General features: G+C 43.4%; 1 protein-coding gene across 1 annotated transcript in view; it reads right to left on the reverse strand.

The window, feature by feature from the left end:
• Positions 1–425: 425 nt before the first annotated feature.
• EPHA10 (EPH receptor A10) overlaps positions 426–17,668 on the reverse strand; it is a 762,516-nt gene continuing 745,273 nt past the window's right edge. The window contains exons 15-16 of the mRNA XM_040424435.1: positions 835–999; positions 426–540 (exon numbers count right to left, since the gene is read on the reverse strand). Of these exons, the coding sequence (XP_040280369.1) occupies positions 426–540; positions 835–999 (280 nt within the window). The remainder of the gene's footprint in view (positions 541–834; positions 1,000–17,668) is intronic.

Here is a 17,668-nt window from a genome sequence, read left to right on the forward strand (position 1 = left end):
AGTAGTTGGCACCACAATATTACAACAATGTACCCCATGTAAAAACAAGTGCACGCGTTTCCAGCTCACCCTGTACGCCTATGCGTCATACAGACACTTGGCCATATTAAAAGGCTGATAAAATCTGCCCACTTTGCAGTCTATGGCTAGATTGCGGATACACAGCCAGATTTCATATCTTCTCAGCATAAGAGATAAAATCTTCTTTGGGACTGTGCCATCTTCATCCATGAGATAACCACATGACAATTTTCACAATTTCGTTCTGGGAGTTAAGAAAGGATTTGACTCCAGTGTAATCCTAGATATATTTTCCCCTTCTTATATGTTGCCTTTTCTGCTCATGTGTCTGGGCCAGATATGGGGGCTGTACAGCTCTCCCTTTGGATTTTTCAGTCTCAGAGCTTGTCTTGTGTCCTTGCGTGTCACACCTGTACTCCCCGTCCATGCATTTGTATAACTTGAGCCCGTAATGTCTGAATGCCACTGAGAATCGTTTTCTGATGTTCCACAGATGTAATTCCTAGACTCATGACATCCCTGCAAAAGATATGATTGGCATATTATAAACTAGGTTATTATAGGATATAATCCATATGCTTTATTCATTCCAGTTTTCCCCAAAACACAATTCCCCCCTAATTTCCCTATTTGTGCCCTTTGTGAGATGTTTAATTAGATTGCATATTTCATCAAGGTATATGGGCTAAGTTGTAACATTGCTATATGGCAATAATCATGAAACTGGTCTACTAATTTCTGAATCAGTATAAAAATAATAGATTCTTGTATCAAAGTAAAATATTGCAAATATTATCATAAAGTGCAACTTACTGAACTGTCATCCTGGCCACCGACTCGAGGTAGCAATACCCTGCTGCTGTGAAGTTATCCTTGTATCTCTCCATTTCAATGGCCTCCAGCCATTCTCCCACGGAACTAAATGAAGGGAATGATGTAAATGTCCGTTCAATTAATGGAATGGAAGTACTCAGTGATCTACAAAATAAAGAGGCACAAACATACATTTAGTTTTAGAAAGTCTAGCATGCAAAATTTATAGAATATACTTTTGTTTTAGTTATTACTTTTTTTTATGTTTAAATATTAGCAGCAACCGCTAATCTAATATTTCATTTTCTTGGCACCACAAAGGTCTCCATTTTTTTTTACAAATAGTATAAAAAAGAGCTTAAATAGTTTGCACCAAGACCAATACATATCCCTATCCACAGAATAGACTATAAGTACTGTATATGATCAGTAGGTGTCCCATCAGTTCGACCACCAAAGATTCAAAGAAAAGGGTTCCCGATTTCCCCAAATGAATGGAGCATTGGTCAAGCATGTGCATCACCACTCTATTCATTCTCTAATGGACTGCCAGAGATACATAATAATACTGCCTTATTTTGCAGGCATATTGTATCATAGTTTAACTGTCCATATTTTAAATGTAAAAGGTACATCCCATGAGTAGGGTTCAGCGAACCCGAACTGTAAAGTTCGGGTTCGTACCGAACTTTAGGATTTTTGGACCCGGGACCCGAACCGGAACATTTCTGTAAAAGTTCGGGTTCGGTGTTCGCCGATTTATTGGCGCTTTTTGAAAGGCTGTGGCACATATATTTTTGTGGCACATATTTGTACTTTCGATTGTGCCCATTTTCATCAGGTAATGAGGATCAGAGGGTGGGTATCATCATGTCTTTGCTTAAATAGGACACGCAATCCTGGGCTTTTTCTCTGCTGCCCGGTTCTCTGGCCCTCCGGTCGGTGGAGGGATTTTTTAAAGCCCTGGGATTGATTTACTATGACCCAGATCGAGTTTCGATGGCAGAGTCAAAATTACGTAACTTACTACAGGGTAAACATACTGCTGAGGTTTACTGCACAGAGTTTAGGAGGTGGGCTACTGATTCAGGGTGGAACGACCCCGTGTTACGTAGTCAGTTTTGTCAGGGGTTATCTGAAAGGTTGAAAGATGCTCTGGCTTTTCATGAATACCCAGATACTTTGGAGAACGCAATGTCTTTGGCTATAGGTTTGGATAGACGTATCAGAGAGAGGTGTAAGGGTCCCTCTGTGCAGGAGATTCCTCCCGCGTGTGGTTTTGTTTCACCAGCTGCCCAGGGTGATATTGCTTGTTACTCTGGGGTAGGGGAGGAACCCATGCAGTTAGGTCAGATGTCTTGCCATTCGGATAGTAGAGACTTTCTAAAAAGTGCACAATCTATGTTTCTATTGTGGGAAGAGGGGTCATTTTGTTTTTTCTTGTCCGTATGTTGAACCACAGGAGGATGAGATAAAGAAAAAAGAGAAGAAAAAAAAACTCCCCTCACACTTGATAGTATGAATGGTGTGGTGGAGCAGACTGGTATGCAATTTCCCTGCAGTTCCCGTTTTCTCCTTTCAGCTATGGTGGCTCTAGAGTCTAGAAATGTGTTTGTTGATGTTTTTCTTGATTGTGGTGCTGGGGTAAATTTAATTGACTTTCTGTTTCTTCAAGGCCTTCGACTAAATACTTGCACGTTAGAGAACGAGATTCATGTTTTTGCTATTGATTCTTCCCCTCTTTCTCAAGGGAGCCTTACTCACGTTGTTCATGGTATTCATTTAAGGGTGGGTGATTCACATGCTGAGATTATTTCCTGTTTCGTCATGAAGGATTTGCCAGCTCCAATAGTTTTGGGGTTGCCATGGTTGTCTAGACATAACCCAATTATAGACTGGTAAGCGAGACAAATCATTGGTTGGAGCAAGTTTTGTTCGGATAATTGTCTTGTCATATCTATTTCTGAAGTGTCCATTACGGCCTTGCCTCAGTATCTCTCGGATTTTTCGGATGTCTTTTCAGAGGGTGGGGCTCAGGAATTGCCCCCTCATCGTGACTACGATTGTCCAGTGAATCTCATTCCGGGGGCTAAGTTGCCTAAGTCTCGGCTCTACAACCTCTCTCAACCCGAGAGAGAGGTCATGCGAAAGTATGTCGCCGAGAGTTTGGCAAAGGGTCATATTAGACCATCTAAGTCTCCAGTGGCTGTAGGGTTGTTCTTCGTGAAGAAGAAAGATGGATCACTGAGATCGTGTTTGGATTTCCGGGAGCTGAATCGTATTACAGTCCGGGATCCATATCCCCTGCCTTTGATCTCTGATCTTTTTGATCAGATTGTTGGAGCCAAAGTGTTCTCTAAGTTGGATTTGAGAGGAGCATGCAATCTGATCAGGATCAAGGAGGGGGATGAGTGGAAAACGGCCTTCAATACGCACGAGGGTCATTTTGAGAACCTGGTAATGCCTTTTGGGTTGATGAATGCGCCAGCGGTATTTCAGCGATTCGTCAATGATATTTTTCATCACTTGGTCGGGAGGTTCGTAGTAGTCTACCTAGATGACATTCTAATTTATTCTCCTGATCTGAAGACCCATCAGGATCATGTGAGACAGGTTTTGATGATCCTTCGGGAGAATAAGTTGTATGCCAAATTGGAGAAATGTTTGTTTGCGGTGCAGGAGCTTCCATTCTTGGGATACATGCTTTCTGATTCCGGTTTTCGTATGGACCCCGAAAAGGTCCGGGCGGTTCTGGAGTGGGACCGACCGGAGAATCAGAAAGCTTTGATGCGGTTTTTGGGGTTTACAAATTATTATAGAAAATTTATTTCGAATTATTCCACGCTAGTCAAACCTCTTACTGATATGACCAAGAAGGGCGCTGATGTCTCTGTCCGGTCGGATGACGCATTACAGGCCTTTTCGGCTATTAAGGAGCGTTTTGCATCTGCTCCCATTCTGGTGCAGCAGGATGCATCTCAGCCATTCATGGTCGAGGTTGATGCATCAGAGGTGGGGGTTGGGGCGGTGCTTTCGCAGGGTCCTTCTCCTGGTAAGTGGGTCCCGTGTGCCTTCTTCTCCAGGAAGCTCTCGGTCGCCGAGAGGAATTATGATGTTGGAGATAGGGAGTTGTTGGCTATCAAGTTGGCCTTTGAAGAATGGCGTCACTGGTTAGAGGGGGCTTCTCACCCCGTTACTGTGTATACAGACCATAAGAATTTGGCTTACCTGCAATCTGCCAAGCGTCTGAACCCTAGACAGGCCAGATGGTCATTGTTTTTTACCAGGTTCAATTTCGTGGTTACCTTTCGCCCAGGGGTCAAGAACGTCAAGGCAGATGCCTTGTCTCGCAGCCTCCCCGGGGGTAGTGATTCAGAAGATCCAGCGCCGATTTTGGCGGATGGAGTGGTGGTCTCCGCTTTGTACCCTGAATTAGAGATGGAGGTATTGGGAGCTCAGGAGGGGTCTCCTGGTTCGTGTCCCCCAGGTAGGTTGTTTGTTCCTGAGGGCCTACGATACAAGGTGTTCAAGGAACATCACGATACTGTTCTCGCTGGACATCCTGGTGGTAAGTCCACCTGTGATCTGGTGTCCCGGAGGTTCTGGTGGCCTGGGTTGCGTAAGAGTATTGAGAATTACATGACAGCTTGTGAAACCTGCGCTCGGTCAAAGGTTGCTCATACTCGAGCATACTTCTTCCATTGCTCATACTTCTTCCATTGTCTATTCCATCTCGTCCTTGGACGCATTTGTCCATGGACTTTATTACGGACCTGCCGAGTTCCTCCGGGAGAACAGTGATTTTGGTGGTAGTCGACCGTTTCAGTAAAATGGCTCACTTAATACCACTAACAAGTCTACCTAACGCTAAGACTCTTGCGCAGATTTTTGTGGATAATATTGTGAAATTGCACGGTATTCCTTCGGATGTGGTCTCTGATAGAGGCACGCAGTTTGTCTCCAGGTTTTGGAGGGCGTTCTGCTCTCGACTTGCCATTCAACTTTCTTTCTCGTCTGCTTTTCATCCACAGTCGAATGGTCAGACGGAGCGTACCAATCAAAACCTGGAGACCTACTTGAGGTGCTTTGTGGCTGAGAATCAGGAGGACTGGTCCTTATTCTTGTCCTTAGCAGAATTTGCATTGAATAACCGTAGGCAGGAGTCCACGGGTAAGTCGACATTTTTTGGCGCATACGGTTTCCATGCCCAGTTTGGTACCTTTTCTGGGTCTGGTTCCTCCGGGATGCCAGAGGAGGAGAGATTCTCTTCTGCCTTGTCCTCTATCTGGCGGAGGATTCAAGGGAATTTGGAGAGGATGGGTGAGAGGTATAAGCGAATGGCTGACAGGAGACGTGTGGCTGGTCCGGACCTGTGTGTGGGTGATCTGGTGTGGTTGTCCACTAGGAATATCAAGTTGAGAGTGCCATCTTGGAAACTGGGTCCAAGATTTGTTGGTCCGTATAAAATTTCTGCGGTGATCAATCCTGTGGCGTTTCGACTGGATCTGCCGCAGACTTGGAGGATCCATGATGTCTTCCACAAGTCTTTATTAAAAAAATATGTTAAACCGGTGGTACCATCGCCATTGCCTCCTCCTCCTCCTGTTCTAGTCGAGGGAAACTTGGAGTTCGAGATCTCCAGGATTCTCGACTCGAGAGTTCTGCGGGGTTCCCTCCAGTACCTGGTGCACTGTCCTGAGGAGAGGATGTGGGTTCTGGCGTCAGATGTCAACGCCAGCCGACTGGTGAGGGCCTTTCATAGGTCCCATTCGGATAAGGTTGGTCCAGGGTGTCCGGAGGTCACTCGTAGAAGGGGGGGGTACTGTCATGCCCCACTCTGACGATGTGCGGAGGTCGGCCAGGATTGCAGCACGAGTTTAGTATTTGTTTTGGTGCCGTGTTGGATCCGCCTCTCATCAGGTGCACTGGGTGGAGTCATTAGTTTAAATGATCTCCAGCTAAGTGCTCTTAGCGGATTATACTTATCATTTTGGTCTGGGAAGTTTGGAGGGAAGGTTGGCTGTCTGTGCCTGCTCTCAGAAGATAAGTGTCATTTCTAGTTTGGTTGTTTGTGTCATCTATCCCATCCAGGTTCTGTGCGAGCAGGCTGCTCCTATCTCCCCACTTCACCATCTCAGGGAGTTCAGGGTTTTCTCAGTCCAGGCTGGTGGACACAGCACACCTACCTTCAAGGTCTGTCTGTGGGCCGAGCAGTGCAGGGAAAGAGGTCAGGGATAAACTAGGAGGTGACCCTTCCCCTGTCTCTCGTCCAGAGCCTGGTTGGTGTGTCATCTTTTATACTGAGTGCACGTCCGCCGTGACACACATGGAATCAAGGTCATGCAAGTGACCTGTGTAGTTCGGAGGAAGAGGCGGTGGTCGCACAGAGCCACCAGCACAGCAGAAGAGGGAGAAGGGTGCAAAAGCGGAGCGGCCGTCCCTTAGACAGTACGCCTGCTACTGCCCACCACAGCAAGGGACCGAGCACACCAAAGCCAGCTACAAATTTTTCTGTTACATTCTTGGGTTGACATTTTACAATTTTGGTTGTGAATAAACCCCTGGTGACAGGGACCAAATTTTAAAAAATAATCTGTTCCATTGGTGGGTGACATTAACCCATTTCTGGCAATGAAAAACTCCTGCTCTGCATAGGTGACAGGGACTAAAATTTCTAAAATTCATCTTTAGTTGGCCCTTTCATTCGATCCTTCTGCTTTAATAACTTGTCCCACATTTCCGCTTCATCCCATTGCAGGCATTGACCTCCCTTGGATGAGGTCTACCTTTCTCATGCTCCCTCTCCGGCGTGGAACCCTGATTCGCCGATAACCGTGATCAACATGGTAGGCTCAGAAAAGAACATAGAAAGTTGATAGAGAAGATATCCAAATGGATGGTGGACGTCACAGGGACGTCAGGCAGAAGTTATCTACAGTCAACAAAGTGGCAGCAGGGCCTCTTCTGGCTAACGTTTCCAAATCCAAAATACCCCAGTGTCACGGCCAGGCCCATGTCCGTGACTTCTTACCGCATGCAGTTGCCGGCGGTTTTGCATGGGTCTTCAACCACGGGTGAGGGCCGCTTGTCTGTGGCCTCACTTGTGGTTGCCGCGGGCAACCAGTGTTGGGGTTTAGCAGCAGAGCAGCCTGAGCGTTGCTAGGCAGCTTGCTGCCCTGGCATGCGGTCACACCTAGCAACCTTTTGTTAGGTGTGTGTGTTGTGTGCACTGTGTTGTATGTTATTGTGTGCACTTTCCCTTATGTATGTGTGTTTCCCTTCTGTGGCATTGGAAGGGTTAACTTCCTTCCCAGTGTGGGTGTGATGTCACTGGGTGTGTCTTATCTTTGGGTGTGGCCACTTTGGCCTATATAAACCCTCTCTCTAGCAGGGCTCAGTAGGCTGCTTCAGTCTTGCTAGCTGAAGCAGTCTCCTGTGCTTTCCATTCCTCTGTGAGAGCCACCACTGTGGTCATACTGTCACGGCTGAGGATGGGGGAAATCCTCAGCCGTGTGTAGCCAGGTGATGGTATGGCTGCTTGACCAAGAAGACAGGATTAGGGAGCAGGTCACCTCCTAAACGCATCCCTAACCTGACCCTGGCTCCTAGCTACATGAGCCAACCTTGATGGTAGGAGGGCTCATGCTCTGGAACCTAGAAGTCCCTGCTAGCCCTCAAGATGGCCCTAAGCTAGGAGCTGAGTAAGACAACCCACTCCTCCTAGTCACGGAGGAGCAGGAGTCTCAACGGCCAAGCTGTTAGGAAAAAGGGGAAACATAAACAGACTAACGGAAATGGCAGGTGAACTCAGTAGCTCAACCAACCTGCCACAGCCTTGCTGACTGGATCCCTGACACAGAGAATCCAGAACCATTAGCTGCACAAACCAACATAGGAAAATCCCAACAGACCATCACCCAGACATCACACATACAGGTGAACATAAACTTAACAAGACATAAAACCTGAACTAAAACCTATGACCACAGTGGTGGCTCTCACAGAGGAATGGAAAGCACAGGAGACTGCTTCAGCTAGCAAGACTGAAGCAGCCTACTGAGCCCTGCTAGAGAGAGGGTTTATATAGGCCAAAGTGGCCACACCCAAAGATAAGACACACCCAGTGACATCACACCCACACTGGGAAGGAAGTTAACCCTTCCAATGCCATAGAAGGGAAACACACATACATAAGGGAAAGTGCACACAATAACATACAACACAGTGCACACAACACACACACCTAACAAAAGGTTGCTAGGTGTGACCGCATGCCAGGGCAGCAAGCTGCCTAGCAACGCTCAGGCTGCTCTGCTGCTAAACCCCAACACTGGTTGCCCGCGGCAACCACAAGTGAGGCCACAGACAAGCGGCCCTCACCCGTGGTTGAAGACCCATGCAAAACCGCCGGCAACTGCATGCGGTAAGAAGTCACGGACATGGGCCTGGCCGTGACACCCAGTGACATTCCCTATAATTTTTTATTACTCATTCCAATAACAGGGCATCTTAAGAGTCCTGTATTGTTATTTATTGTCACTACCTCCCCAAATCGTGAGTGGGTAATTGCCACGCGCCCCCTCCTTTACTTGGAAGCTTATGCTTCAATACTTTGTCCCACATTTCCGCTCGATTACATTTAACCTCATCCATTGACCTCCATTTCTCAGGCTCCCTCTCCGGCCTGGAACCCTGATTCCCCGCCACCCGTGATCACCATGGTAGGCGCATAAAAGAACATCGAAAGTTGATAGAGAAGATATCCAATTGGATCGTGGACATCACGGGGACCTGCGACATGGTGGAGCAGTATGTGTGCACACGGCTACATGTACTACATGATGGATCTGCCCCTTCAACTTCTGGGTCTCCAAATTGGGCATATGGCCTGAGCTTGTCCTTTACGCCTTGGAGGTGCTGGCCTGCCCTGCAGCCAGTGTATTGTCTGAACGTGTGTTTAGCATGACTGAAGGGTGTTATCACAGGTTATATTTCCCAATGTTTTGGGGTGTACCCTAATTTAAAAAAAAATAATAATACATTTAACCAAAAAGCAGTGTAGGCTACCTCCTCCTCCTACTCCACCGCCGCTTCCACCTAGACCGCCACATCCACCGCCTCCTCAACCTCCTACTCCATATGGACCTCGTCGTCCTAGATCAAGATTATTATTTTTTATTTTTACGTATTTTATGTTATTTAAAGTAATTTCCCTAGCCACATTTTGATGCCATTTGCAACCCTCTAGCCCTTTTCATGACATATTTACAGCCATTTTAGTGCTCAAAAGTTCGGGTCCCCATTGACTTTAATGGGGTTCGGGGTCAAGTTTGGGTCAAGTTCGGGTCCTGAACTCAAACTTTTTTGTGAAGTTCGGCTGAACCCGTCGAACCTGAACATCTGGTGTCCACTCGACTCTACCCACGAGGCATATTTTTCTCAATGCACTGCAAAGGAAATGCAAGGGAAGGTAGGTCAATGGTCATAACAGTGATCTACCTCAGCCTGAATGAGCCTTCTCTGGTATTTACAGTGTGGAGCCGGGACCAGAAAATGAAGAGCAGCAGGACTGGAACAGCATCAAAATGGTTGTGATAGGAGATTAGCAGAGGTGAGAAAAGATTCATTTTTTATTTTTAACCTCTTAAGTTCTGACCAGTGTGCTTAAAAAATCTTACAAAAAAACTCCTTTAATGGTACTTTCACTCTTGCGGCAGAGGATTCCGGCAGGCAATTCCGTCGCCGGAACTGCCTGCCGTATCCGTCAAAATGTATGCAAACTGATGGTATTTGTCAGATGGATCAGGATCGTATAACAAATGCATTGAAATGCCGGATTCTTCGGTGTCATCCAGAAAAACGTATCCGGCATTTTTTTTTCCACATTTTTTGCGGTCTGAGCATGCGCAGACCGCAATGCCGGATCCGGTATTAATGCATTTCAATGGTAAAAAATGCAAATGTTGCGGAATTTTGGACGGAGATAAAACCGCAGCATGCTGCTGTATTATCTCCGTCCTGAAAAGGCAAAAAGACTAAACTGAAGACATCCTGATGCATCCTGAACGGATTGCTCTCCATTCAGAATGCATGGGGATAAAACTGATCAGTTCTTTTCCGTTATTGAGCCCCTAGGACGGAACTCAATGCCGGAAAAGAATAACGCTAGTGTGAAAGTACCCTTAGGGCTCTTTCACACTTGCGTTCTTGTCTTCCGGCATAGAGTTCCGTCGTCGGGGCTCTATGCCGGAAGAATCCTGATCAGGATTATCCTAATGCATTCTGAATGGAGAGAAATCCGTTCAGGATGCATCAGGATGTCTTCAGTTCCGGAACGGAACGTTTTTTGGCCGGAGAAAATACCGCAGCATGCTGCGCTTTTTGCTCCGGCCAAAAATCCGGAACACTTGCCGCAAGGTCGGATCCGGAATTAATGCCCATTGAAAGGCATTGATCCGGATCCGGTCTTAAGCTAAACGTCGTTTCGGCGCATTGCCGGAGCCGACATTTAGCTTTTTCAGATTGGTTACCATGGCTGCCGGGACGCTAAAGTCCTGGTTGCCATGGTAAAGTGTAGCGGGGAGCGGGGGAGCAGCATACTTACCGTCCGTGCGGCTCCCCGGGCGCTCCAGAGTGACGTCAGGGCGCCCCAAGCGCATGGATCATGTGATCACATGGATCACGTCATCCATGCGCATGGGGCGCTCTGACGTCATTCTGGAGCGCCCGGGGAGCCGCACGGACGGTAAGTATACTGCTCCCCCGCTCCCCACTACTACTATGGCAACCAGGACTTTAATAGCGTCCTGGGTGCCATAGTAACACTGAACGCATTTGGAAGACGGTTCCGTCTTCAAATGCTTTCAGTACACTTGCGTTTTTCCGGATCCGGCGTGTAATTCCGGCAAGTGGAGTACACGCCGGATCCGGACAACGCAAGTGTGAAAGAGGCCTTAGAGAAGTTTTAAGAAACAATAGCTTAATGTACAGTAAATAGGCATTGCATGAAAGTCCATGAAGTCAAGGAAGAGAAGCTGTTACCAGTTCACTCAAAAGTAATATACACAAAATGAAAGCAAAATCAACATTATAGGATACATGAGTTATGAGTCATTTATTCATTGTTGTATTCTTTATGTTGGTGACCTCAGTGCACAGACTGATTTTCTTTTAAGTTATCACTATTTCCAAGCAATTCCAGTCCTAATGCCTCTATAATGACCTCAATATAGGAACAAAAATAGCAATTTGCACCTGATTCATCCTAGAATTTAAACATAGACCCCTTGCATTTATGTTAGAATGAATTTTAAACCAACAATGTTGGTACATGTATTTCTTTATGTTTCATTTCCTTTCTTTGCATTAACCATTTCACTGCCAAGAAGCTACACTATATGGATAAAAGTATTGGGACACCTATACATTACACTTACAGGAGCTTTTATAATATCCCCATTATAATATGGCATTAATATGAAAGTACCCTCTCCTTCCCTGTACATACATGAATTTTCATCATCCTTTCAAGTACCTACATGTAACAAGTATTTTATGGCTCTGATCTTACATAGTGTATGTTTACAAATCTGGTTTTAAAGGGCTTCATAACAGTTACATCTTCTATTGGCATCTTTGTTCAAGGTCTTGCAGTTTTATTATGGTTATATGACAGTAGCCTAAAGTTGAAATGGAAACTTAATCATGAAAGGGAAAGTCTTTTCAAATATTGTTGATCTTTATATTATAGTAATTTTAATTTTCATGTACAGCAGTCATACATTTCCTTATGCATTTCTTATTTAGCTTTTTCCACACTGTGATGCAACATAGCAAAATCAGGTTTTCAGCCTCTGTTTTTTACTCAGTGGTTGAAAAATCACACTCCAATAGCCAATCACTATGAAAATGAAAAAGCTATAATTATATTAATAATCGCTATTATATTCCTCTATATAGGAAGCATTTAAATATAATTATACATCAGTATAAAGAACACAGAAGCTTTGTGCTGCAATCTATACAAACCAAACCAATTGCACAGCAAGAAAGGGAACATTTGAGAGGACTGATGGAAAATGCAGGTATTGTAAAGATCCTGGGGTAATCAAAGTGTGAGGCATTTCATGACTATAAAATAGGATGAAAAATTACATGTTTTAAAGTTAAAGATGCTATCCTGTTCAAATAGTACAAAAGCTTTATTGTGTTAGCCTTTGTAATAATCCTTGAAAGAAGAAAAAATGGAACCAAATAAACAGTGCTCTACACAATAGTTAGACCTTAGTTAAAGGGTCACTTTTTAAAATCAATATCCTTACAATATGCATGCTAATTTGTCCCGACTCAACACTCTGGGAATGCCAGGTCCACTCAGCCCATCACTGTCGAAATTGAGGCAGGAATTGGAGAGCAGCAAGGACTGGAGCAAAGGCAGCAGTGGTGAGGGGACCAGTGAGGGTCAGCCCACTGCCACCAATTTTTATTGCTCTGGAAAACAGCTTTAGGATGAATTCACATGTGGTGTAAATGTGGCAGACTTTATGTAGTGGATTTGCATGCAGCAAATCCATAGCATTATATAGTACCAGAAAACTGTATGAAATTTTAAAAATTTCAAGTCCACAGTGTAAACTAACGTAAGTTGCAGGTTTTCTATCCACAGCATGTCAGTTTATGCTGTGGGTCTTTCCTATGGCTATCGGCGTCTGCAATGCAAAGATTGAAAGTAGAGATGAGTGAATCGAATCCCACGAAGTGGAAATCGATCCGAATTTCCTAGTGCTTCGTGTTAGCGAATCGATTTAAACTGAAATTGTCAACAAAATTCGAACTTGCCACCTCCATTTGCTCGCGATGGACCGCCAGCCTCCATCTTGCTTGAAGATCTCGACTGAAATCCCGTGCGGTGTGAGATTACATCATCACGCTGGCCAGCGTGATGACGTAATCGTGCGCCGCACGGGATTTCGGCAGAGATCTTCAAGCAAGACGGCGGCGGCTGGCCCGTCGCAAACAAATTGAGGCGGTAAGTTTGATGTAATTGTGTTTTAATTGTTAATAACAGTGTGAAAATACACTCAGATGCCGCAATCATGTCTAAACACGGCATATGAGGGGTACAATGACGGGGGGCAACGCTATCACAGCTCCCTGTCATTGCACCCGCTACTTACAAAAAAATGCACTTCGTGACGAAGTACGTTTTTTTGTTAAATTTGGTGAATCAGCTGAATCTAATTTCTAAGAAATTTGCTCATCTCTAGTTGAAAGTATCAAAGGACCTGCTGCAATGCCAGCAGTAATGTTGCTGTAACGGCCAGCCCACTTTGAATGTTATTTCCGGCTGAGGCTTTCCTCCTGCCATATGTGTATAGACCCTTAAGATGTTAAAATATAGATCATGCCACAGCTGGCATTGCCAATTCTGACCCAACCTGTATTTAACCTTTATTTTAACAATATATTAAATTTTCATAGATACCAGCATTTGCTAGCCCTGGTTTCCATCCAACCACTTACCTGGAACACATAAAGTACTGAAATTGATTTAGCGATATTGCAAGGCAAGTTGAATTGCAGCATTCAATAGAAATGCAATTTGTGCACTTGTTACATGGCTAGACGACACATTAAATACAATTATGGCTTTGGACAACTATGTACCAGAAAGACATTAGAGAACTTATTGGAAAAGTAAACATAACTTACAACATTTAACACAGAGAACACTGTCTCCATGTCCTCGAAATGTAATTTCAGTCTAAATCAAACATGCTTGTGTACTCTCATTGTCTTATCTTTTCATTGTTGACTTCCAAAGGAACACATTAGAGATGTATGAATCAATTCCAAATGAATCAGATGCATTACAAATTTCACATAAATGTGTCTGCTAAACAAATTCAAAGTTTTACTAGTCACTTAGGACAAATCATGCAAAAACAATACCCAGTACCATTTTACTTTGAAAGGAAATGACTGGAAGGAAGAAGGAGGATCACCAGACCCAGGGAGGAGGAGTGCCCTGAAAGAATGACAGACAGCTGACAACATTTTTTGGGTAAAAGTTCAAAGGCTTATTACCAGCATTCCAATTGCATATGTTCTACTGCAAACAATAAGCAAAAGCCCCTTTTCTACCTAAAAGTCCTCAATTGGACCATTTGTATTTGTTCATTTTCAGCGAACCAATATTCCTGTGTAATTAAACACATTAAATTACTGCAAGATACCATTCAATGGACTTTTTTAGATGAGCAAGTGTCATGCTGTGGACCCGCAGCACAGCACCTGTCCTGAACTTCTAGCACTGCCGGTATCGCATAGCATTATATTGATTTATGATGCTATGTAACCCTTAGAGGTCTGTAATGTACTCGATAACACTGACATAATGCTGTCACTGTTATCCAATACATTCCAGAACTGTAAGGGTTACATAGCGTCATAAATAAATATAATGCTATGCGACCCTGGCAGCACTGGGAGTTCAGGATGGGTGCTGCGCTGCGAGTCCTCAGCTGAAAGGAGCCAATTACAGCAAACACATTTTACTCCTATAATGCCATTAGTATACCCATGTTAGTGAGAGCATTATATTACTGCAAGATACTCTTCAGTAGTGATGGACGAACATAGGCCGAGAAGGTTCGCAAACGCGATCAAATGTTCGCGAACCGCAAGTTCGCGGCGGGCCCCATTCGCTTTAATCTCAGGTGAACCTGAAAAACCTTCAGGTCATATTTTAGGCCACCAAATACTTAGTAGAAGTCTACAAATAGTCCCACAACATGGAAAGTGACATACTAGAGGGGGATAAATGACAAACATTCCAACAAAAAATATGTATCTTAATCAAGGGACATCTTAAAAAGGTAAATTCTCTGAAATGTGCCCTGTTAGAGCTTAGAAAAATGTAATTTTAGGCCACGGGAGTACAGGCCTTAAAAATTAGGCATTCATCTGACATAAAAGAAATTATGATTATGTGGCTCGAGGTACATTATGCAGTCAATGGATAAAAATTTTACTGTAGGCCACTGGACTACAGGCCCCAAACATGAGGCATTCCCCGGACAGAAAAGATCAAGTGATTATGTGTCAAGAAGTATATTACATGGTCAATGGATATCAATTTTACTGGAGGCCAGTACAAATACAGGTCAAATATATATGTTTAAAAGAACTAAAAATATAAAATTGGATTAAAAACATGGCTAACAAAATCCCCCCTCTTGAAAAAAACCCTTATGATAATAGTTGAAATTCGATAACACGTGGTCGTCACTGGTGTTGAATTCCTACGAGGCCGCAACAATTATTCATTCAGCGTACATAAAAAAACAAGTAAGTATGTGGCTGAAGGTAGATTACAAGGTAATTGGATATCAATTTTACAGCAGGCCAGTGTACTATAGGTCCCAAAAATTATTATTTTTGGGTGGCAATGGGTATATCCCACCAGTAGAAATAATTTGTTCCAATACCGTTTGTCACTCTGTGTAGCTGAGCTAACGCAACAAAACTGCAAACAAATGCTGCACTACCCAAATGCACTATATAGAAAGTATATAATTGGTATATAACACCCCTGCTTCAATCCTTTTTTTGGGGGGTCAACTGGTATGGTATATCACACCAGTAGAAATTATTTGCTCCAATGGCGTTTTTCACTATCTGTAGCTGCGGTAACGCAGCTATACCGCAAACAAATGCTGCACTACCTAAATGCACTATATAGAAAGTATATTATTGGTATATAACACCACTGCTTCAATCAGTTTTTTTGGGTGGCAATGAGTATATCCCACCAGTAGAAATTATTTGTTCCAATAGCGTTTGGCACTCTGTGTAGCTGCAGCATCACAGCAGAACTGCATACAACTGCTGCACAATACAAATGCACTATAATATACTTTCTATGTTAGAAAGTATATTATAAGTATATTAAACCCCTTAGTACGTCACAACTATCGATAGCACACCTATACCAGTCCTTACAAGGACTTTTGTGGCCCTATTAGCTAGAGTTTAGTGTCCCTAACAGTCTTTCCTTGCTCCACACAGCAGCCTCTCCCTACACTGGCAAAAGACTGAATGTAAAATGGCGGCCAGATTTATTTATAAGGTAGGGGGTATGTCCATGTGCTGAAACGTCTCAATTGGCTGTCCTGTACAACCTAATGGATGTGTCATGGGTCAAAGTTCTCCACAATGTAAAAGAATATGGCGCCGGCGGACATCGCCATATGTTCGCCCGTACGGTGAACCGTAATTGAGCAAAGTTTGCCACAAAACTATTGCGATCCGCAAGGCCATCTCTACTCTTAAGTTACAGCAAACATATTTTACTGCAGTTACACCATTAGTATACTTGTGTTAGTAAATGTATTAATGCAAGGCATTTTTCATTTACAGCAAAGTTGTCAAGGCATTTTAGTGCAAAAGCACTATTAGTATACCCACGTTGGCGAATGCTTCATATTTCTGAAATATGCTGTGTAGTTACAGCAGAAGCATTCTACTACCAAAAACTGCATTATTATACCCGTTAGTGAACATGTTTTCCTGCAAAAACATCATTAATACACCCTTGTTAGTGAACACATTGTACTGCAAAAACTGCACTACTATATCCATGTTAGTGAAATTTTTTCACTGCAAACAATTCATTAGCATACCTCATTTAGTAAATGTGTTGTATTGCTTCAAGATATTTAGTAGTTACAGCAAAAACATTTTGCTACAAAAACTGCATTACTATTCTCATGTTAGTTAATGTGTCCTACTGCAAAAAACGGTATTAGTTTTATTGAATGTGCTGTGTTACTTCAAAATACAATGTAGTTAGAGCAAAATAATTTTCCAAAAAACTCACATTACTATGCCCACGTGCATGTATTTTTACAAAAAAATGCATTAGTATACCTGTTCTAGTGAGCTTGTGATATTACTCCAACAAACAGTGTATTTACAGCAGAAGCATTTTGCTGCAAAAACTGCATTACTATGCTGTGTTAGTGAATGCCTTTTATTGCTAAAAACGGCATCAAAATACATGTGTTAGGCCAAGGTTATACTTCAATTATTTAATAAGTTATTTCCATCACTTAGAGCTTTTTCACACGAGCAGAAGCCGTGCGTGGAATCCGCTGCTTGAAAGACAGCCAAGCCCCGCTCCGGACAGCAGAGACACGGAGCAGTAACATGATTGATAATGCTCCGTGCCTCTCTGTGATCTCTTTACTACAAAATCACAGAGAGATAAAGTTGTCACCGTGATTTTGTAGTAAAAAGGTCACAGAGAGGCATGGAGCATTATCAATCATGTTACTGATCCGTGTCTCTGCTGTCCGGAGCACGGCTTGGCTCTCTTTCACGCAGCGGATTCCACTCACGCCATCCGCTCATGTGAAAGAGCCCTTCAGTAATGAAGCCTAATCTGAGATATGGTATAATGGAAAGATCTGCTTTTTTTTTTTTGTTCTGTTTTTTTTTTTTACCTGCCCCTAGTTTTGGCTCACAATAACTGATCAAAATAATTGATCATATAACTGAAGTGTGAACTTGGCCTTAGTGAATGTGTTGTATTACTTCAAGATAGCATGTAGTTACAGAAAAAACTTTTACATGCATAAACTGAATTACTTTACCAATTTTACTGCAAAAACATCATTAAAATACAAGTTAGTGAATTAGTTGTATTGCTTCAAGATATCATATCATAATGTGTTTTGTTGCTTCAAGATATAGTGTAGTTACTGTACTGCAAAACCAGTTTAATAAATAATAATATTGATTAGAGATGATCAAATTTTTCAAAAGTTCGTTT

The sequence above is a fragment of the Bufo bufo genome, chromosome 3 (genome assembly GCF_905171765.1).
Source record: "Bufo bufo chromosome 3, aBufBuf1.1, whole genome shotgun sequence".
Taxonomy (NCBI): Eukaryota; Metazoa; Chordata; class Amphibia; order Anura; family Bufonidae; genus Bufo; species Bufo bufo.